The sequence below is a fragment of the Pleurodeles waltl genome, chromosome 4_2 (genome assembly GCF_031143425.1).
Source record: "Pleurodeles waltl isolate 20211129_DDA chromosome 4_2, aPleWal1.hap1.20221129, whole genome shotgun sequence".
NCBI classification, from domain to species: Eukaryota; Metazoa; Chordata; class Amphibia; order Caudata; family Salamandridae; genus Pleurodeles; species Pleurodeles waltl.
Window position 1 is genome coordinate 1,007,120,730 of NC_090443.1, and position 23,268 is coordinate 1,007,143,997.

A 23,268-nucleotide genomic window follows, 5' to 3' on the forward strand; every position below is an offset into this window, starting at 1 on the left:
GCCATCTGCATTGGCATGGGCAGTCCCAGGTCTGTGTTCCACTATAAAGTCCATTCCCTGTAGGGAGATGGACCACCTCAACAGTTTAGGATTTTCACCTTTCATTTGCATCAGCCATTTGAGAGGTCTGTGGTCAGTTTGAACTAGGAAGTGAGTCCCAAAGAGGTATGGTCTCAGCTTCTTCAGGGACCAAACCACAGCAAAGGCCTCCCTCTCAATGGCACTCCAACGCTGCTCCCTGGGGAGTAACCTCCTGCTAATGAAAGCAACAGGCTGGTCAAGGCCATCATCATTTGTTTGGGACAAAACTGCCCCTATCCCATGTTCAGAGGCGTCAGTCTGCACAATGAACTGCTTAGAATAATCTGGAGCTTTGAGAACTGGTGCTGAGCACATTGCCTGTTTCAGGGTGTCAAAGGCCTGTTGGCATTCCACAGTCCAGTTTACTTTCTTGGGCATTTTCTTGGAGGTGAGTTCAGTGAGGGCTGTCACAATGGATCCATATCCCTTCACAAACCTCCTGTAATACCCAGTCAAGCCAAGGAATGCCCTGACTTGAGTCTGGGTTTTTGGAGCTACCCAGTCCAGAATAGTCTGGATCTTGGGTTGGAGTGGCTGAACTTGGCCTCCACCTACAAGGTGTCCCAAGTAAACCACAGTTCCCTGCCCTATCTGGCATTTGGATGCCTTGATAGAGAGGCCTGCAGATTGCAGAGCCTTCAAAACCTTCCTCAGGTGGACCAGGTGATCCTGCCAGGTGGAGCTAAAGACAGCAATATCATCAAGATAAGCTGTGCTAAAGGACTCCAAGCCAGCAAGGACTTGATTCACCAACCTTTGGAAGGTGGCAGGGGCTTTCTTTAAACCAAAGGGCATAACAGTAAACTGATAATGCCCATCAGGTGTGGAGAATGCTGTCTTTTCTTTTGCTCCAGGTGCCATTTTTATTTGCCAGTACCCTGCTGTCAAGTCAAAGGTACTTAGAAATTTGGCAGCACCTAATTTATCAATGAGCTCATCAGCTCTTGGAATTGGATGAGCATCTGTCTTGGTGACAGAATTGAGCCCTCTGTAGTCCACACAAAACCTCATCTCTTTCTTTCCATCTTTGGTGTGAGGTTTGGGGACTAAGACCACTGGGCTAGCCCAGGGGCTGTCAGAGCGCTCAATTACTCCCAATTCCAGCATCTTGTGGACTTCCACCTTGATGCTTTCTTTAACATGGTCAGATTGTCTAAAGATTTTGTTCTTGACAGGCATGCTGTCTCCTGTGTCCACATCATGGGTACACAGGTGTGTCTGACCAGGGGTTAAGGAGAAGAGTTCAGGAAACTGTTGTAGGACTCTCCTACAATCAGCTTGCTGTTGGCCAGAGAGGGTGTCTGAGTAGATCACTCCATCTACTGTACCATCTTTTGGGTCTGATGACAGAAGGTCAGGGAGAGGTTCACTCTCTGCCTCCTGATCCTCATCTGTTACCATCAACAGATTGACATCAGCCCTGTCGTGGAAGAGCTTAAGGCGGTTTACATGGATCACCCTCTTGGGGCTCCTGCTTGTGCCCAGGTCCACCAAGTAGGTGACCTGACTCTTCCTCTCTAGTACTGGGTAAGGGCCACTCCATTTGTCCTGGAGTGCCCTGGGAGCCACAGGCTCCAGAACCCAGACTTTCTGCCCTGGTTGGAAGTCAACCAGTGCAGCCTTTTGGTCATACCAAAACTTCTGGAGCTGTTGGCTGGCCTCAAGGTTTTTGGTTGCCTTTTCCATGTACTCTGCCATTCTAGAGCGAAGGCCAAGTACATAGTCCACTATGTCTTGTTTTGGCTCATGGAGAGGTCTCTCCCAGCCTTCTTTAACAAGAGCAAGTGGTCCCCTTACAGGATGACCAAACAGAAGTTCAAAGGGTGAGAATCCTACTCCCTTCTGTGGCACCTCTCTGTAAGCGAAAAGCAGACATGGCAAGAGGACATCCCATCTCCTTTTGAGCTTTTCTGGGAGCCCCATGATCATGCCTTTTAATGTCTTGTTGAATCTCTCAACCAAGCCATTAGTTTGTGGATGGTATGGTGTAGTGAATTTATAAGTCACTCCACACTCATTCCACATGTGCTTTAGGTATGCTGACATGAAGTTGGTACCTCTGTCAGACACCACCTCCTTAGGGAAACCCACTCTGGTAAAGATACCAATGAGGGCCTTGGCTACTGCAGGGGCAGTAGTCGACCTAAGGGGAATAGCTTCAGGATACCTGGTAGCATGATCCACTACTACCAGGATATACATATTTCCTGAGGCTGTGGGAGGTTCTAGTGGACCAACTATGTCCACACCCACTCTTTCAAAGGGAACCCCCACCACTGGAAGTGGAATGAGGGGGGCCTTTGGATGCCCACCTGTCTTACCACTGGCTTGACAGGTGGGGCAGGAGAGGCAAAACTCCTTAACCATGTTGGACATATTGGGCCAGTAGAAGTGGTTGACTAACCTCTCCCACGTCTTGGTTTGTCCCAAATGTCCAGCAAGGGGAATGTCATGGGCCAATGTTAGGATGAACTTCCTGAACAGCTGAGGCACTACCACTCTCCTAGTGGCACCAGGTTTGGGGTCTCTGGCCTCAGTGTACAGGAGTCCATCTTCCCAATAGACCCTATGCGTTCCATTTTTCTTGCCTTTGGACTCTTCAGCAGCTTGCTGCCTAAGGCCTTCAAGAGAGGGACAGGTTTCTTGTCCCTTACACAGCTCCTCCCTTGAGGGTCCCCCTGGGCCTAAGAGCTCAACCTGATAAGGTTCAAGCTCCAAAGGCTCAGTTCCCTCCGAGGGCAGAACTTCTTCCTGAGAAGAGAGGTTCCTTTTCTTTTGCTGTGTTGCAGTTGGTTTCCCAACTGACTTTCCTGTTCTCTTGGTAGGCTGGGCCATTCTTCCAGACTCCAGCTCTACTTGTTCACCCTGTGCCTTGCATTGTGCTCTTGTTTTCACACACACCAGTTCAGGGATACCCAGCATTGCTGCATGGGTTTTTAGTTCTACCTCAGCCCATGCTGAGGACTCCAGGTCATTTCCAAGCAGACAGTCCACTGGGATATTTGAGGAGACCACCACCTGTTTCAGGCCATTGACCCCTCCCCATTCTAAAGTAACCATTGCCATGGGATGTACTTTTCTCTGATTGTCAGCGTTGGTGACTGTGTAAGTTTTTCCAGTCAGGTATTGGCCAGGGGAAACCAGTTTCTCTGTCACCATGGTGACACTGGCACCTGTATCCCTCAGGCCCTCTATTCTAGTCCCATTAATTAAGAGTTGCTGTCTGTATTTTTGCATGTTAGGCGGCCAGACAGCTAGTGTGGCTAAATCCACCCCACCCTCAGAAACTAGAGTAGCTTCAGTGTGGACCCTGATTTGCTCTGGGCACACTGTTGATCCCACTTGGAGACTAGCCATACCAGTGTTACCTGGATGGGAGTTTGGAGTGGAACCTTTCTTGGGACAGGCCTTGTCTCCAGTTTGGTGTCCATGCTGTTTACAGCTATGACACCAGGCCTTTTTGGGATCAAAGTTTTTACCCTTGTACCCATTGTTTTGTGAAGAGGCTCTGGGCCCACCCTCCTGTGCAGGTTTTTGGGGGCCTGTAGAAGACTCTTTACTATTTTTAGTTTTGGTTGTCTCATCACCCTTCCCCTGGGGAGTCTTTGTGACCCCTTTCTTTTGGTCACCCCCTGTTGAAGTCTTGGACACCCTTGTCTTGACCCAATGGTCCGCCTTCTTTCCCAATTCTTGGGGAGAAATTGGTCCTAGGTCTACCAGATGCTGATGCAGTTTATCATTGAAACAATTACTTAACAGGTGTTCTTTCACAAATAAATTGTACAGCCCATCATAATTACTTACACCACTGCCTTGAATCCAACCATCTAGTGTTTTCACTGAGTAGTCAACAAAGTCAACCCAGGTCTGGCTCGAGGATTTTTGAGCCCCCCTGAACCTAATCCTGTACTCCTCAGTGGAGAACCCAAAGCCCTCAATCAGGGTACCCTTCATGAGGTCATAAGATTCTGCATCTTTTCCAGAGAGTGTGAGGAGTCTATCCCTACACTTTCCAGTGAACATTTCCCAAAGGAGAGCACCCCAGTGAGATCTGTTCACTTTTCTGGTTACACAAGCCCTCTCAAAAGCTGTGAACCACTTGGTGATGTCATCACCATCTTCAAATTTTGTCACAATCCCTTTGGGGATTTTTAACATGTCAGGAGAATCTCTGACCCTATTTATATTGCTGCCACCATTGATGGGTCCTAGGCCCATCTCTTGTCTTTCCCTTTCTATGGCTAGGATCTGTCTTTCCAAAGCCAATCTTTTGGCCATCCTGGCTAACTGGATGTCCTCTTCACTGGGGCTATCCTCAGTGATTTCAGAGGTGTTGGTCTCTCCTGTGAGGGAACCAGCATCTCTGACTATTATTTTTGGAGTCAGGGTTTGAGGGACCCTGTTCTCCCTAGATAGGATTGGTAGGGGGGAATTTTCCTCCAAGTCACTATCCTCTTCCTCTGAGTTGCCACCCTCAGAGGGGTTGGCCTTTTCAAACTCTGCCAAAAGCTCCTGGAGCTGTATTTTGGTAGGTTTGGGGCCCATTGTTATTTTCTTTATTTTACAGAGTGACCTTAGCTCCCTCATCTTAAGATGGAGGTAAGGTGTGGTGTCGAGTTCCACCACAGTCACATCTGTGCTAGACATTTTGCTTCTAAAAGTTGGAATACTTTTTAAGAATCTACAACTGGTTCTAGAATCTAATTCAAACTTTTACAAACTTTTAAACTCTAAAAGAAATGCTAAACAGGATCTAACACAAGGCCTTAGCAGGTCTTTTAAGAATTTAGAAAACTTTTCAAATTGCAAAAATCAATTTCTAATGACAATTTTGGAATTTGTCGTGTGATCAGGTATTGGCTGAGTAGTCCAGCAAATGCAAAGTCTTGTACCCCACCGCTGATCCACCAATGTAGGAAGTTGGCTCTGTATGTGCTATTTCAAAGTAAGGAATAGCATGCACAGAGTCCAAGGGTTCCCCTTAGAGGTAAAATAGTGGTAAAAATAGATAATACTAATGCTCTATTTTGTGGTAGTGTGGTCGAGCAGTAGGCTTATCCAAGGAGTAGTGTTAAGCATTTGTTGTACATACACATAGACAATAAATGAGGTACACACACTCAGAGACAAATCCAGCCAATAGGTTTTTATATAGAAAAATATCTTTTCTTAGTTTATTTTAAGAACCACAGGTTCAAATTCTACATGTAATATCTAATTCGAAAGGTATTGCAGGTAAGTACTTTAGGAACTTCAAATCATCAAAATTGCATGTATACTTTTCAAGTTATTCACAAATAGCTGTTTTAAAAGTGGACACTTAGTGCAATTTTCACAGTTCCTAGGGGAGGTAAGTATTTGTTAGGTTAACCAGGTAAGTAAGACACTTACAGGGCTTAGTTCTTGGTCCAAGGTAGCCCACCGTTGGGGGTTCAGAGCAACCCCAAAGTCACCACACCAGCAGCTCAGGGCCGGTCAGGTGCAGAGTTCAAAGTGGTGCCCAAAACACATAGGCTAGAATGGAGAGAAGGGGGTGCCCCGGTTCCGGTCTGCTTGCAGGTAAGTACCCGCGTCTTCGGAGGGCAGACCAGGGGGGGTTTTGTAGGGCACCGGGGGGGACACAAGCCCACACAGAAATTTCACCCTCAGCAGCGCGGGGGCGGCCGGGTGCAGTGTAGAAACAAGCGTCGGGTTTGTAATGGAAGTCAATGGGAGATCTAGGGATCTCTTCAGCGCTGCAGGCAGGCAAGGGGGGGGTTCCTCGGGGAAACCTCCACTTGGTCAAGGGAGAGGGACTCCTGGGGGTCACTCCTCCAGTGAAAGTCCGGTCCTTCAGGTCCTGGGGGCTGCGGGTGCAGGGTCTCTCCCAGGTGTCGGGACTTAGGATTCAAAGAGTCGCGGTCAGGGGAAGCCTCGGGATTCCCTCTGCAGGCGGCGCTGTGGGGGCTCAGGGGGGACAGGTTTTTGTACTCACAGTCTTAGAGTAGTCCTGGGGTCCCTCCTGAGGTATTGGATCGCCACCAGCCGAGTCGGGGTCGCCGGGTGCAGTGTTGCAAGTCTCACGCTTCTTGCGGGGAGCTTGCAGGGTTCTTTACAGCTGCTGGAAACAAAGTTGCAGCTTTTCTTGGAGCAGGTCCGCTGTCCTCGGGAGTTTCTTGTCTTTTCGAAGCAGGGGCAGTCCTCAGAGGATGTCGAGGTCGCTGGTCCCTTTGGAAGGCGTCGCTGGAGCAGGATCTTTGGAAGGCAGGAGACAGGCCGGTGAGTTTCTGGAGCCAAGGCAGTTGTCGTCTTCTGGTCTTCCTCTGCAGGGGTTTTCAGCTAGGCAGTCCTTCTTCTTGTAGTTTGCAGGAATCTAATTTTCTAGGGTTCAGGGTAGCCCTTAAATACTAAATTTAAGGGCGTGTTTAGGTCTGGGGGGTTAGTAGCCAATGGCTACTAGCCCTGAGGGTGGGTACACCCTCTTTGTGCCTCCTCCCAAGGGGAGGGGGTCACAATCCTAACCCTATTGGGGGAATCCTCCATCTGCAAGATGGAGGATTTCTAAAAGTTAGAGTCACCTCAGCTCAGGACACCTTAGGGGCTGTCCTGACTGGCCAGTGACTCCTCCTTGTTATTCTCAGTATTTTCTCCGGCCTTGCCGCCAAAAGTGGGGCCTGGCCGGAGGGGGCGGGCAACTCCACTAGCTGGAGTGTCCTGCTGGGTTGGCACAAAGGAGGTGAGCCTTTGAGGCTCACCGCCAGGTGTGACAATTCCTGCCTGGGAGAGGTGTTAGCATCTCCACCCAGTGCAGGCTTTGTTACTGGCCTCAGAGTGACAAAGGCACTCTCCCCATGGGGCCAGCAACATGTCTCGGTTTGTGGCAGGCTGCTAAAACTAGTCAGCCTACACAGATAGTCGGTTAAGTTTCAGGGGGCACCTCTAAGGTGCCCTCTGGGGTGTATTTTACAATAAAATGTACACTGGCATCAGTGTGCATTTATTGTGCTGAGAAGTTTGATACCAAACTTCCCAGTTTTCAGTGTAGCCATTATGGTGCTGTGGAGTTCGTGTTTTGACAGACTCCCAGACCATATACTCTTATGGCTACCCTGCACTTACAATGTCTAAGGTTTTGTTTAGACACTGTAGGGGTACCATGCTCATGCACTGGTACCCTCACCTATGGTATAGTGCACCCTGCCTTAGGGCTGTAAGGCCTGCTAGAGGGGTGTCTTACCTATACTGCATAGGCAGTGAGAGGCTGGCATGGCACCCTGAGGGGAGTGCCATGTCGACTTACTCGTTTTGTCCTCACTAGCACACACAAGCTGGCAAGCAGTGTGTCTGTGCTGAGTGAGAGGTCTCCAGGGTGGCATAAGACATGCTGCAGCCCTTAGAGACCTTCCTTGGCATCAGGGCCCTTGGTACTAGAAGTACCAGTTACAAGGGACTTATCTGGATGCCAGGGTCTGCCAATTGTGGATACAAAAGTACAGGTTAGGGAAAGAACACTGGTGCTGGGGCCTGGTTAGCAGGCCTCAGCACACTTTCAATTGTAAACATAGCATCAGCAAAGGCAAAAAGTCAGGGGGCAACCATGCCAAGGAGGCATTTCCTTACATTCCTACACCCATGTTTTTAGCCGATGAGCAGTAACTATTAGCTCATTGTTGCCTAAGGGGTAATTGTGAGGCATTTAGATCGCAGTGGGCTATTAATTTTAGTCGGTTTGATAAAAAAGCAAGAGCTTAACACACATTCACATTGCCAACACATTTGATTGCTGAGGTATTGGTGTTTAGGTGTGTCCCTGTTGGTGCCCTTTACCTTTAGCCTTCCAAGTGTGTGCCTTTCATTATTAGCTTAAACCAGTGTTTATCACTTGTAGTCTCCCCATACCAGTACCTAGCATCTGTCAGCAGCCTCCACTAGAGCAGTCTACCTGTGCTTGGCTGTTTCTTCCTTTGCGCTCTTCCTGGCTGCTGGTTTCAGCCCTGTGCATTGAACATAACACGCAGCATCCATATTTGTAAGCGATAAATGCTACTGGCATTAAGTAACAGTGTAAACATGATCTGAGCACAGCATGCACATGCTTAATATTCTTATTGAATATTTACACGCCCAACATTCCTTGTACTTATCTTCTTGTGCTCATTATGAACAACTGTATTCAGTATGTTTTGTAATATCTGTGGGAAAGTCACTCTTTGGCATCGTTACCCCAACTTTCTGCCCGTGTATCAGTGTGTTTAGACTGTTTTTACTGGGATCCTGCTAACCAGGACCCCAGTGATTGTGCTCTCGCCTCCAAATTTGGTTGCTTTGGGACCCTTTACACCCCCACAATTGACATACTGGTGCACCCCTGTAAGTCACAAGTATATATTGTACTTGGGTACCCTGAGAATTAGTACACCAGGGGTCCCCCCCATTGGCTGCAGCATGTATTATGCCACCCATGGGAGCCCATACAAACTGTCTCTGCAAGCCTGCTATTGCAGTCTGCGTGAAAAGGTGCATGCGCCCTTTCACTGCACCAGGTCACTGTAAGTCACCCCTTTAGTAGGTCCTCCTAGCCCAGAGGGCAGGGTGTAGGCTCCTGTGTGTGAGGGCATCCCTGCATGAGCAGAGGTTCCCCTATGAACTCCAGCTCCAATGCACTGGACTTTGTACGTGTGGGGAGGCAATTTTACCCTTGTACTGGTCACTACCTGTGGTCCAGCTACATAATGGCAACTCTGAACCTATGCTTGTTTGGTGTCAAACATATTGGAATCATATCCCAATAGTAATGCCAGTATTGATGGCATGATTCGAGGCACTCTGGGGGCTCCTTAGAAGACCCCCCACTATTGCTACTACCAGTCTTTGAGGGTTTGTGGGTAGCCCGCACTGCTGCAGCCCTTTAGACAGGTTTCTGCCCTTATACTGCTTGACGAGCTGAAAGAGGGGAAGACAGAACAAAGGATTTCCTGTGGGAGAGTGAGGCAACACTCTCTCCCTTGAAAATAGATGTTGCCATGCTGGGAAGGGATATCCTCCCCATGTCACCGGCTTGCTTTGAAGGGCACATTTGGTGCCCTCCTTCCATAATCTGGTTTGCACCAGTCCAGGGACCCCCGATCCCTGCTCTGGCACGAAAGCAAACAAAGGAACGGGGAATGACCACTCCCATCTCCATCACCACCCCAGGGTTAGTGCCCAGAGCTCCTCCAGGTGGCCACTTGATTCTGCCACTTGAAAACAAGATGTGCAGAGGCCCCTGGGAGCATCTGGTTAATCAGGACAGGTGACTGACGTCAGTGACCCCCTCTGATAGATGGTCACTCTGCAGAGTGACCAAGCCCCCTGTTAAGGCTATTTAGGGACTCCCTTGCAGGTGGGTCCCCAGGTTTGTATTGCAAAGCTCCACCAGGAACCGCTGCTGGACTCTTAAGGAACCAAAGAAGCTTGCAGCTCCTAAGACGACCTTGACTTGCAACATTGTTTCTTCGGCTCCTTTCAGCATTTGCAACATTTCCATGGCTGTGCATCCTCTGAGGTCGTCAAGACTTCAGCTGCACCAAAGAAACAAGAAGGAATCTCCCTTGAAATGAAGGAGTCCCTCCCCTGCATCCGCAGGCACCTAAGGCCCCACGACCGGCTGCTGGGATCTTCTGACATCTGGCTCTAGGGAGAATTTCCAACACAGGTGGTGGGTCTGATTGAGCCCCTTGGTCCCCACTACCTACTGTTCGACTTGGGAGACGGTGAGCCCTTGCCTCTCCTTGGAGGAGAGTACCCCTGTGCACTGTGACCCCCTGCAGCACCCAAGGGTTATTGACTCCTGCTCTGAGGGATCTTCAGGCTCTAAGTAGCCCTGGCCTCGAGCACTTCTTCCTTCCAAGGACAGTCTCTCCTCCGCTGCTCCAGCGACGTGGGAGTCCTCTCCAGGTGTGCTGATTAGGCCTCACTGCAACTTACTGTGCCTACTGCCAGGGGGCTGCCCGTGGGGGCTGCAACTGCTTCTGCTGACTCTCCCTGACTGCTGAGGGTCAGTCCCGAGTCTCCTGGGCCTTGCTGGTTCTCTTCTTCCCTGCAAATCTGCTTCTGCTGCAACTTGCATTTGCTAAGGCTTGTTGGTGGTCCTCATGACCACTGACCATCTGCAACCCGGCAACCGGCGTGGGACATCATCTGCATGACTCCATGGACCTCTCTGCAGCTTTTTGACTCCACGGCTGATCTTCTTTCCCCGTTGACCCGGCTCTTCATCCACAGAAGGGTGGGTGTAGTGGCTCCTGCCCAGTCTGGACACTCCTGTGTGGGCTGGACTCTGCCCCTTTATTTTTCAGGTCCTTTTTTTCTGTAATCCATCATTGGGTTCCACCAGACTGGTCCTGGTCTTGCAAGCTTCCTCTTTCGAAGTCCTGTTGTTAGTCTGTGGGAAGGCCAGGTACTTACCTCTGCTCTCCTGGTCGCTGAGGGTCACCTAGTTACTCACCTCTTGGGGTCCAGAGTTCTCCCAGCTCCCCTCTAACTACTTCACATCCTTGGGTGGGGGACTTCACTTCGCATTCCACTGTTACCGTCTCCCGCCCGCCGTCTCCCAGCCCAGGGGCCGAACTATTTTTCACAAATTTTTGCCAATGCTTGGTATTCCTATATGCTAATTCCTGATAATTACTGTGTATATCTAGTGTGTACTTGCCTCCAGTTCGCCGACTGCCTATAAGTAGTCTGGTTGAGTGTTACTGTAATAAAGTACCTTTATGTTTGCAACACTGTGTGGTTCCTTTCAGGTGTTATAAGTTGCTGTGTGTCTGCTGTGGTATTGCAAGTGCTTAGCACTCCTCCTAGATACGTTTTGGCTGCTCACCACAGTTACCACTAGAGTGCCCTGGCTTCCTAGACACTGTCTTACTAACTAATAGGGGGTTGCCTGGACCTGGTATACGGTGCAAACACCATAGGTGTCCACCACACACCAGGCCATCTTACTACAGAAGTGTCAAGACAGATCTTCCAGATCTGGGGGGGGGGGGGAATGTTACAAAACTAATGGAAAAGTGCATACAGGAACAGGTCAACCAGATCCTGATAGCCCCTCACTGGCTCGGGCTCGACTGACATGATTCACTGATGACATTGAAATATCAAGAAGGGCGTACATACTACCCATAGCCTGAGACCTCTTTACAATACAAGAGGGACAAGTGTTGGCTCTGAAACCAAACACCCGTAACCTGGCAGCATGGCTCCTGAGGACTTAAAATTTGGGCACCTCAAGGTGACAAGATGGGTACTGGAGTTCTTATAAGAAGCAAGGTAGCCAACAACAAGAAAATGTTACCGCAATAAATGGAAGAGGTTCCAACTAGGGTGTAACTGGGTGGGAAAAAACCAGACTGGATACAAGAGGCCTCTGTCATTAGATACTTGACACATCTTCTAGGCAAACAACTCTGCTATGCCTCTGTCGATGCCCACTTTGCACTCATTGTAGCATACTCAAAGGCACAATGGATAGAGGTTTCTTCACCACACCAGTGGTGAAGTGCTACCTCGAAGGAGTGAAGAAAATAGCACCCCCAAGAAGCGTGCCAGTGCCTAAATGGAACCTGAATGTGGAGCTCACACAGCTTATGCTGTCACCCTTTGAACCAATGCAGATTGCACAAATGTGGTTTCTAACCCTCAAAAAGGCCTTTCTTATCGCTGTCACCTCGCTAAGGAGAGTAAGCATGATACAAGCACTCACCACTCAAGAGCCATACCTACGGATACATAGGAACAAGGTGAGAACAAACCCAAGATTTGTCCCAAAAGTGGTATCAGAATTCCATATTAATCCAGCAGTCCACCTATCGGCCTTCTTTCAACAGCTTAAAATGCAAGCGGAGAGAGCATTGCACATATTAGAAGTACGAAGGGCAAGTCTGTATAATTTGGAGAGAACAAAGAACCTTCAGGAAAGGAGAATAATTCTTTGTATCCTTCACACTTTCTAGGAAAGGCCTCCCATTCACCAAGGGAACAACTGCAAGGTGGGTAGTACAAACAACATAATATTGTTGCAACGCAGGTGGGGTAACCCTGACAGGCCAAAGGCGCATTCAACAAGGTAAAAAGGCAGTGTAGCGTTAAGACATTTGCGTAGCAGCTACATGATCATCGATACATACTCTCACAAAACATTACTGCGTGGACATGCAGATCAACAGCGAAGCAGAAGTGGGACAAAGAGCACTGAAATATTTGTTTACAAATACACACTCCAAATAACCCAACCAACCCACACAAAAGAAAACTGCTCTGTAATCTATGTACAGCATGTGAATCTAGAAACGATTTACGCTGCAAAACAAAATGGTTACTCACCGGTAGGAATAGTTTTGCAGCTTGGAGGAATTTTCTGGTTTCACATGCGACTCACCACCTCCACCAGTAGAGGTGTATTTACAAAGTCATCTCAAGAGATCACTGTCATCCCAAAAAAATAAAAATCTGAAGATCTGACTGCGTTGAAGGATTTCTAGGGCATACGTCTGCTGTCACAGAAGGATGGGTTTAAACCCAAATGGTCATAAACGCCAATGGAGAAAAAAAAGAAAAAAAAGAACGCAGCAGTACAAACATGCACCACACAGCAAAAGCCACATTGGCGGTGTTGTATGTGCAAGAAACCAGTATGTGAATGCTTCTGAACCTACTGCTTTCGTAAAACGAAGTAACCACACCCGACCTTCTGCAGTAAGCCTGGAGTGGCCCACATCACTATTTCTGGAGTGGCTGGTTTCTAATGGGAATAGCTTTATTATCCAGTTGGATTTCAGTGCTGTTTCTGGGACACCACTGATAAACAAGTATGCCTAGTTAGGATGCTGCCCAGAACTGACTTAAACGGTATCCCTTTTTTCTGCTTCTCTCTCTTCTATTGCACCTGTCTTGTTTATAATACACCTTTTTGCATATTGGTTGCAGGGTATTTTACCCTTAGCACTTGTACCACTGTTCCAGCTCTCCTGCATTGCAGCATCCTTCACAGTTTAGAACACAAATCACAATTCTGTTTGTTTTGTTGAAAAAGGACACCATTACCAACTAAGATAACATTTTAAATTGAAAAGAAAGCTACAGAGTGTTTTGTCTCCGCATTAAAACAATTTCAGTATTTAGTGATTTTTACTATTCAGTGAGATACAGGAATAAATATAAAAAATCAATTTTTAAAATGTTTTTAATATAAACGTAATATTTATTTCATTTACCATTAAACATATAGAAAGTGGTCTTTTCATTAGGCTTGAAAGGAACATTCTCTGTAGTGCCTCGAGTGCGAATTTCTGCATTTTGGGTTTCATTCATTCGTACAGGTTGTTTTTGGATCTCAGTTGCTGATGCTTGCTTGTGTATCCTCTTTACTTATCTCCTTTATCTATCTCCTTCCCTTTATCTTTCAGTCCCTTCCTGAGACTGCAGGCATTAAGTTCCCGGACTTCAAATCTGCTGGTGTTACACTTCGCAGCCAGAGGGTAAGTCCCCTTATCAGGAATGTTTATTGTATTTGGTTTCCCCCAGTGTGTTTGGAAATGAGGCTGTGTGTGTTCATGTTTACCTTTCTAGTGGCAGGTTGTGAAGGGTAAGGAAAAGATCCACAAAGAGGTACAAGTTACTGATGTGCTCTAAGAAATTACCCACTCCACTGCAATTGTTGGATGGTAACGATCTGATAACCATGGATTTGCCTCACTTGCACAGGATCCACTGTCATCAATAGTTTAAAAAAAGAATAGTTGAATAACCGGTCAAACGTTTTGCCTTCAGTTAATTTATCGCCTTTCACCTGATGATAGGTGTATTTAGGCATTAAAGAGGTGATAATTTTGCTCAGTTGTTGTTAATAGCCCTAGTTGACGAACAGGGCGTGGGCTTAGGTCTTCAATGGCATACAAGTGATAGAAGGAAATGCAATTAATCATAACTGATTATTATACTGCGCATAGTATTACATTTCCTTTAGACAATCTAAGTAGATAATCTGTACCATTATAAAAATCGGCCATCTAATTGTGAAATAGCCTTAATCCCTCGCATGTACTCCAGTCCCTGAATTACGAAGAACTCCCCCTCTTAAAAGAAATTTATGTAACTCCAGCCCTGTTTTGGAATTGTTGGGCCTCAGCAGTGAGATAAAGCATCAGTCTTATGGCACAGCAACCTCTGATCTCAGTTTGGCACTTGTCTGCAGCTGGTGATAAAAAAGCTACATATTTAAATGTAATTGAAATAAATTAGAGGTAATGATACTCTCTGTTATAAAAATAGTTTGTTTCATTATTCGTGTAAAATAATTAGTGCTCTAAAAGCACCAGTTTGTTTCAAGAGAGTATTTGTACTTCAGGCCTAATCTGCCATCTTGTCTCCCATCGAGACGCCTTTTGGATATGTAATGTTCTTTGTTTTCTGTTGGGACAGGATGCTTCGAGAAATGCACACCGGCTCCCTTCCCCTTCTGTCTTTCATATATCGCCCACCATCGCCCCTTACTTAACATCGACTATTGTCCTCTATCAGTCTTAAAGATTAATTGAATCTGAGCTACATTTTGAACATATTATTTTGACCGCTGCCACATTTAAGAATTATGGCAAAACGAACTGTACTGCTGCTTTTTGAGCCCCATTAACTTGTTCGGTGAAGGGGAAGCAGGGCAAAATTCATTTTCAAAGATTTAGCATCCAGTTATGATGCTACGGAAAAGATGCTTCTTTTCAGAGGGGTACTCCTATCAGCATATTATTAATCTTTAGAATATTTCCCAAGGGGCAGACTGGATCCGTAAGTTTTCACAGCAGTGCTCCCGCACACCCACAAGTGGCACTGCATATATGCGCCGCCTCTGAGCATCAACATTAGTTTCTTTCCGCTCCTTTAAATGCCGATCGAGAGCTCCGCTCCCGTGTTTGTCATTTGACAAATTCTTCAAATTGCTTTTTCGAGTGTACAAGGAAACAGTGTCCCCACTGAAAACCATGACTGTCAGGAGCAGGTATGGGACCACCTGTAGGGACAAATGTACAAGGGGGTGATGCTGATAAGTTAATCGCTGCTGACGCTAATATTGAAATTATTGATAGAGTGGCTCCTGCTTAAGGAGAGGCTTACCACCTTAATGTTATTATCGTTTTTGTGTTTAGTTTGTTTTTGGGTGGTGAAGGGGAAAGATGTGATATGTAATGTTAGTTTGTATTACAGTAGAATGTTTATACTGTAGATTATTTTATTTTGCTTGTTCTATCTGCATGCTGGTATACAGTGGGAGTGCCATGATTAGACAGTTGTCTTGCTCTCTGAGCTTGGAGCGGCTACTAAGGACACAGTGCTGACCTACTTAGACTAAACGCTTGTTCTTTTTAAAATCATCTGCTGCCTTATGTGTTATTCAACATGACAGAATGCACCGTTGATTAACTGGTCAGGGACATTTCGTTACACCTTTCCACTTACTCCTGAGCCAAAGAGTTGTGGACTAAGTCATACAGCCAGAGTTGACACTCATACTCATTGCCCTGCAATGGGCCAGACATACGTGGTTTCCAGATCTACTAAAGATATCCAAAGGACTGATCACACCCCTTGTGGGCATCACAAGATTTATTAAGGATGCAGAACGGGATGGTATGTCACACAGAACCAGCCTCGCTCAACATAGCATCATGGCTCCTGAACACCAGGCGTTCGGACATCTAATGTTGCTGCCCTCGCCCACCCCTGCCCTTTCCCCTCCCAGATCAATAGAAATCCTCCGGGAAGGAAGGAGACCAAGCACACGGTAGTGCTATATAGCTAGGTAGGTCAGGTACATGCAGTGGTGCAAGGATCACAACAAGTTAAAGTCAAGAACAGAGGACAGCATGTTACTAACATACTTCACCCGCTTGCTGGACACCGACTTGACCTACCCGTCTATGAAAGTACGCCATGCGGCTGTAGCTGCATACCCCAGAGGAACAACGGAAATAGCTTCTTCACCGTCCTGGTGATGAAGCAATTCCTAGAGGGATCAAAAATGGTAGCACCACCAAGAGTGCACAGATACCAATGCGGACCTTAAACATTGTACTCACATAGCTGATGACAGAACCTTTTGAGGCTATGCATGATGCAGAAATAAGATTCCTGACTCTAAGGACAGCTTTCTTAATAAAAATCATGTAATCATGCAGAGTGAGTGTACTGCAAGCGCTCACTACCCTGGAGTGCTACCTGCAAATCCACAAGGATAAGGTGGTATTAAGAAGAAGCTCCCAGTTCCCACCAAATGCAGTGTTACAATTCTGCATCAACCTGAATATCTGACTATCGGCCTTCTTCCAGAATCCAAAAACTGAGGCTGAGAAGGCACTTCATCCCTTGGACATGGAGAGAGCACATATGTACTACTTACAGGAGACAAAGACACTGAGAAAGGGGAACCAATGTTTCATTTCCTTTACAAGGGTAACCAAGGGAGTCCCAGTAATGAAGGGACCATTTCCCGATGGAATCTGTTATTCAAAGGCAGGAATACCTTTTCTTACGTGGCCCCGGGCGCATTCCACTAGCAAAAAGGGAGTAACCCTGCCTTCCTAGCAAATATGCCCATCAGTGACATCTGCATGGCAGCGACATGGTCATCCACACACACCTCCACAAAACACTACTGTGTAGACATCCACAAACAAGAAAGCACCGGTGGAACAGAAAATGCTACAACAGCTGTTTACAAACTCGAGCACATTTCAAATCCCACCAAGGGGACAAATACTGCTACAAAATAAATGCACAGCATGTGAATCCAGCAAAGGATCTATGCTGCACAATAAAATGATTACTTACTTGTAGGATTAATTTAGTATTGCATCTGTTCTGCCATCTCGCTAGTGGTTGGGTCCGGAATTGTGTTTCTTTGATTCTTTTTTTTTTTTTCTTACTTTTGGGCATCGTCGACTACCATTTGGTGATAAGTCCATCCTCTTTGTGAGATCAAACTAGTTCCTGTCCTCCAACATTTCTGGGGAGGTGGGTAGATTATATATAAAACTCTCAAGCTTGAGTCTATTCCCTCTACTAGCCCCGCATTCCAGTAAGGATTGTGCATTTTGTCAAAAACCGTCAGAGAAGACATTTCATTATTGGGAGGAAGTCCACCTTAGAGGAAGACTGGAAGGCCCCTAATCCACAAAAACTAGCTAAGAATGCAGCAGGACAGCCAGGGAAGATGCCTCATCCTCTGCAACCGGGCCACCTACTCGAACCAACCCTACCCAACAAGAAGTGACCAAGGAAAACGAGGCACTGCAGTCATTACCATTCACACCACTCCTGATAGAAGTAGAATCTATCTACATTTTCAGTTCTGACATGTTCATTATTGAGGAGGAGGTCTGTCTGGGTCGATGTGGAGCAAGAAGCACCATAAGATGTCAAAGCTGGTTCCTGCATCGAGGCACTCTCCAGTATTACTAATCACCAGTGGACCCCCCAATCCGTACATCCTGTCTGATGCGTCACCAGCCACTTACCTTTTATACCTGTTACTGTTGAAAAACATACCTCCATGTCTCACACAAAATGCCCATTCTTCTTTGATTCATACTCTATGCCATGCAAGATTCTTTCCCACGATCCTTCTACAGAGGCTCCTCTTTCATTATCACAGCCTTTCAATCAGCCTTATGATGATCAATATCTTGTATTTCTACGTCCACAAACACAACAAGCATTTGCAATGCAATAGGTCTTGCATATTTCAAACAAGTTAATTGTCATCTTTTGACATCCGCGCCCATGAGCAAAATCAAAAGAAAACACAAGTAGAAAATGAAAAAAGATGACTTGGCAAAAAAGAAAGTTAGCTTTAAAAAATAAAGCTTTACAATTTTGTGCCTTCTGGGAATGTTTTTGCCAGTCACAAGTCTTCTGTTTGAGGGGCACTCAAAGTTAAAAACAACAAATAGAACCGTGATCATGTCAGGAGCAGCAGACAGGCACTAATTAAGTTACATCAATTAGTGCTGGATCCCTGCTCCACACAGAGGGAAATGATGCCAGGCGTGCCTTGACAAATTACAAGGCTGTAACGAAGAGCACCATGCAGACTGTAGGAAGTTGGCTCTGTATGCACTATTTCAAAGTGAGGAATAGTATGCACAGAGTCCAAGGGTTCCCCTTAGAGGTAAGATAGTGGCAAAAAGAGATAATACTAATGCTCTATTTTGTGGTAGTGTGGTCGAGCAGTAGGCTTATCCAAGGAGTAGTGTTAAGCATTTGTTGTACATACACATAGACAATAAATGAGGTACACACACTCAGAGACAAATCCAGCCAATAGGTTTTTGTATAGAAAAATATCTTTTCTTAGTTTATTTTAAGAACCACAGGTTCAAATTCTACATGTAATATCTCATTCGAAAGGTATTGCAGGTAAGTACTTTAGGAACTTCAAATCATCAAAATTGCATGTATACTTTTCAAGTTATTCACAAATAGCTGTTTTAAAAGTGGACACTTAGTGCAATTTTCACAGTTCCTAGGGGAGGTAAGTATTTGTTAGGTTAACCAGGTAAGTAAGACACTTACAGGGCTTAGTTCTTGGTCCAAGGTAGCCCACCGTTGGGGGTTCAGAGCAACCCCAAAGTCACCACACCAGCAGCTCAGGGCCGGTCAGGTGCAGAGTTCAAAGTGGTGCCCAAAACACATAGGCTAGAATGGAGAGAAGGGGGTGCCCCGGTTCCGGTCTGCTTGCAGGTAAGTACCCGCGTCTTCGGAGGGCAGACCAGGGGGGTTTTGTAGGGCACCGGGGGGGACACAGGTCCACACAGAAATTTCACCCTCAGCGGCGCGGGGGCGGCCGGGTGCAGTGTAGAAACAAGCGTCGGGTTCGCAATGTTAGTTTATGAGAGATCTCGGGATCTCTTCAGCGCTGCAGGCAGGCAAGGGGGGGGATTCCTCGGGGAAACCTCCACTTGGGCAAGGGAGAGGGACTCCTGGGGGTCACTTCTCCAGTGAAAGTCCGGTCCTTCAGGTCCTGGGGGCTGCGGGTGCAGGGTCTCTCCCAGGCGTCGGGACTTTAGGTTCAAAGAGTCGCGGTCAGGGGAAGCCTCGGGATTCCCTCTGCAGGCGGCGCTGTGGGGGCTCAGGGGGGACAGGTTTTGGTACTCACAGTATCAGAGTAGTCCTGGGGTCCCTCCTGAGGTGTTGGATCGCCACCAGCCGAGTCGGGGTCGCCGGGTGCAGTGTTGCAAGTCTCACGCTTCTTGCGGGGAGCTTGCAGGGTTCTTTAAAGCTGCTGGAAACAAAGTTGCAGCTTTTCTTGGAGCAGGTCCGCTGTCCTCGGGAGTTTCTTGTCTTTTCGAAGCAGGGGCAGTCCTCAGAGGATGTCGAGGTCGCTGGTCCCTTTGGAAGGCGTCGCTGGAGCAGGATCTTTGGAAGGCAGGAGACAGGCCGGTGAGTTTCTGGAGCCAAGGCAGTTGTCGTCTTCTGGTCTTCCTCTGCAGGGGTTTTCAGCTAGGCAGTCCTTCTTCTTGTAGTTGCAGGAATCTAATTTTCTAGGGTTCAGGGTAGCCCTTAAATACTAAATTTAAGGGCGTGTTTAGGTCTGGGGGGTTAGTAGCCAATGGCTACTAGCCCTGAGGGTGGGTACACCCTCTTTGTGCCTCCTCCCAAGGGGAGGGGGTCACAATCCTAACCCTATTGGGGGAATCCTCCATCTGCAAGATGGAGGATTTCTAAAAGTTAGAGTCACTTCAGCTCAGGACACCTTAGGGGCTGTCCTGACTGGTCAGTGACTCCTCCTTGTTTTTCTCATTATTTTCTCCGGCCTTGCCGCCAAAAGTGGGGCCTGGCCGGAGGGGGCGGGCAACTCCACTAGCTGGAGTGTCCTGCTGGGTTGGCACAAAGGAGGTGAGCCTTTGAGGCTCACCGCCAGGTGTGACAATTCCTGCCTGGGGAAGGTGTTAGCATCTCCACCCAGTGCAGGCTTTGTTACTGGCCTCAGAGTGACAAAGGCACTCTCCCCATGGGGCCAGCAACATGTCTCGGTTTGTGGCAGGCTGCTAAAACTAGTCAGCCTACACAGATAGTCGGTTAAGTTTCAGGGGGCACCTCTAAGGTGCCCTCTGTGGTGTATTTTACAATAAAATGTACACTGGCATCAGTGTGCATTTATTGTGCTGAGAAGTTTGATACCAAACTTCCCAGTTTTCAGTGTAGCCATTATGGTGCTGTGGAGTTCGTGTTTGACAGACTCCCAGACCATATACTCTTATGGCTACCCTGCACTTACAATGTCTAAGGTTTTGTTTAGACACTGTAGGGGTACCATGCTCATGCACTGGTACCCTCACCTATGGTATAGTGCACCCTGCCTTAGGGCTGTAAGGCCTGCTAGAGGGGTGTCTTACCTATACTGCATAGGCAGTGAGAGGCTGGCATGGCACCCTGAGGGGAGTGCCATGTCGACTTACTCGTTTTGTCCTCACTAGCACACACAAGCTGGCAAGCAGTGTGTCTGTGCTGAGTGAGAGGTCTCCAGGGTGGCATAAGACATGCTGCAGCCCTTAGAGACCTTCCTTGGCATCAGGGCCCTTGGTACTAGAAGTACCAGTTACAAGGGACTTATCTGGATGCCAGGGTCTGCCAATTGTGGATACAAAAGTACAGGTTAGGGAAAGAACACTGGTGCTGGGGCCTGGTTAGCAGGCCTCAGCACACTTTCAATTGTAAACATAGCATCAGCAAAGGCAAAAAGTCAGGGGGCAACCATGCCAAGGAGGCATTTCCTTACACAGACCAACAAATAATGAACGGCAGGCAGGCCCCAAGCCCTTTACTGGCCACAACAGTCTCACAAGTGAGACGCATGCGCTAACGTATGCACTCGCAGGCTCGACCCTAAAGGAATAGAAGTTGGTCCCTGTCACCTTCTTGAAGGCACTAAGTAAATCACTATAGTTCACTTTTAGGAAATGCAATAATTTGTTTTAAGCAGCTTAGCACTTTGCAACCAACTAGCTAGAACTGCTACTTTGCTTCACTTATATGGGCCACAGTGGGTTTGGGGCCACTCACAGGTACCTCTTAGATCCAGGTAGACAGTTACTTGTTGGATCCAGCAGTTTTTGATTCCTCAGAGCACTTTTCTCCTCTACCTTGGTCCAGCCAAGAAGTGGTCCTGATGCCAGGGATACGAGACGCTGAAGATGTGAGGTGAGTGTTCCTGTGGCCACCCTGGTATCCATGACCATCATGGGTCATCTCTAATCTCAGAACTTTGTCTCCCACGATGCAGCAGTGGAGTCCAGTGCCGGCCATTCGTTACTGATCAGCGTGGCCCCCAGTTAAAGCAGTCTCAACAGGGAAGCAAATCATTACTTTCTGGGTCCACGGTCCACTTTGACTTTGACTTTGGCTATGGGCCAGGACTCGGTAGTTCAGCAATCCCTTTGACATGCAGCAGCGATTAGGCATTCCTGGACAGCTGGTCTCTTGAGGAGTGCAGGTTTCCTTAGCTTTTGGTGGTCCTGAAGCTTAAATGCAGGCACAGTCCCCTTTATGGGTCCTGCAGATGCAGCAGGTGCAGTCCATTCTGGCGCAGACTCTTTGCTTGTTCCAGGGCCGGAGGGGGGGTGTGGGGGGGATAGGTGGCTTGGCCAGTGCCTTCATTACCCAAATCCAAAATGGCACAAACCTCCTTTCTCTGTGAGGAGCTTTGTTCAACCCCTTTGGGTAATGAGCCACCCCTCCTGGAAAACCATCTCTGCAGCTCGCAGCTCCCTTCTAGAAGAGATGTCAGCCGTGTAATTCCATGTTAGCCAGTGGGGCCACCAACCCCTCTACTGTGAAAATGGTAATTTCTAGTTTTTACTGTCAAGGCATGTTGAGCACACAAGAATCTTGCCCTACTTTTTATTATTTAGCATCCTGCCCTGTGGGCTACCAAGGCCTTCCTTATGGGTTACTCATTGATACTAAAGATTGACGGGTGAACTTGACAAAAAAAAGGATTTATTTTGCCATGCAGAGTTGGCAGGTTAGAAGCTGCCCAGCTAGGCTTCGATGGTAGAACCAGAGCCAGTATTTTGCAATGTCACTGTAGTGGTGGCACAATTAAGTGCTACAGCCCACTAGTGACATTTAACTTATTAGCCCTGATTACTTCTTGTACCATATTCAGGGACCTATAGGTAAGTTAAGTAAACCAATCGAATATTAGCCAATTGTGCAGACCTTTGAAGTAACAGAGCACATGCACTTAGGCCTGGACAGAAGGGCCCACAGCTTTTCAGAGAAAAAAAAAAACAGCAGCATCAGTCCAAAATTTGGGTGTGATGTGGGGTGGGTGATCATACAGAAAGAGACACTTTCCTACAGATTTATTGCTTTCCAAGATGTTATGGAGCAAAGAGTCATCAAACTGAATATTCTAGTGGAGGCACCACAAGCTGTAGTCTTTTTAATGATTGAAGCTCTTCAACCAACTTGCTTCCACTTGGTCCCGGTCTAGCAGAACTTGTTGATCCCAGGTTTCTAACTTTTTCTGCAGCAAAGATAGCTGCACCAAGGTTGCTAAAAAATAAAATCCTCAGATCCTCAGTAGGATCCTGTGTCTCTATCATGGGCCCAATTTTGTGTCTGCTGTGCACAAGAGACATGCTTCTCTTTGAGGAGTAAAAGAATGATTGCTTCTAGAAGTTAAGTGTGTTAAAGACAGCCATAAAAAATACATAGCAGTACCATCTCCATGATCCAAAAAAGGAACCTGGGTATCTAAGGTGGTATGCTGTGCAAAATAATGAACTAAAATGCAGCCTAAATAATTACCAGCGATTGAGATTCTACCCATCACTTTTTTTGTATACGTGAATTGCAAAGCATCACCAATGGCAAATAGATGGCAGAACTCCACCACTATCCATGTTATCACAAACAACACCAAAATCCCATCTGTAATTACTTCACTGAGAAACAGTCATAGATCTAGGTCTGTTAAATCAGTGAGGAAAGGAATTTACTCAAGCTACTTAATAGTTTATAAAAAAGGGTCCAGAGAAAAAATACTTGCAAATCTTGGCTCTCAAGACTGCCCAGAAATAGATCAAAGGAGAGAAGTACTGAATGCTGGCTCTTTATGTAATATTCCTGCAGCTCAAGTAGATGGATGGCATGTTTAATGTAAATTTA

The 23,268-nt window shown here is 47.0% G+C and overlaps 1 protein-coding gene across 2 annotated transcripts in view; it reads left to right on the top strand.

The window, feature by feature from the left end:
* Nucleotides 1-23,268, top strand: part of DMAP1 (DNA methyltransferase 1 associated protein 1) — a 462,196-nt gene that overhangs the window by 239,410 nt on the left and 199,518 nt on the right. For both annotated transcript variants that reach the window (XM_069232858.1, XM_069232859.1), the window contains exon 9: nucleotides 13,506-13,577. In XM_069232858.1, the coding sequence (XP_069088959.1) occupies nucleotides 13,506-13,577 (72 nt within the window). The remainder of the gene's footprint in view (nucleotides 1-13,505; nucleotides 13,578-23,268) is intronic.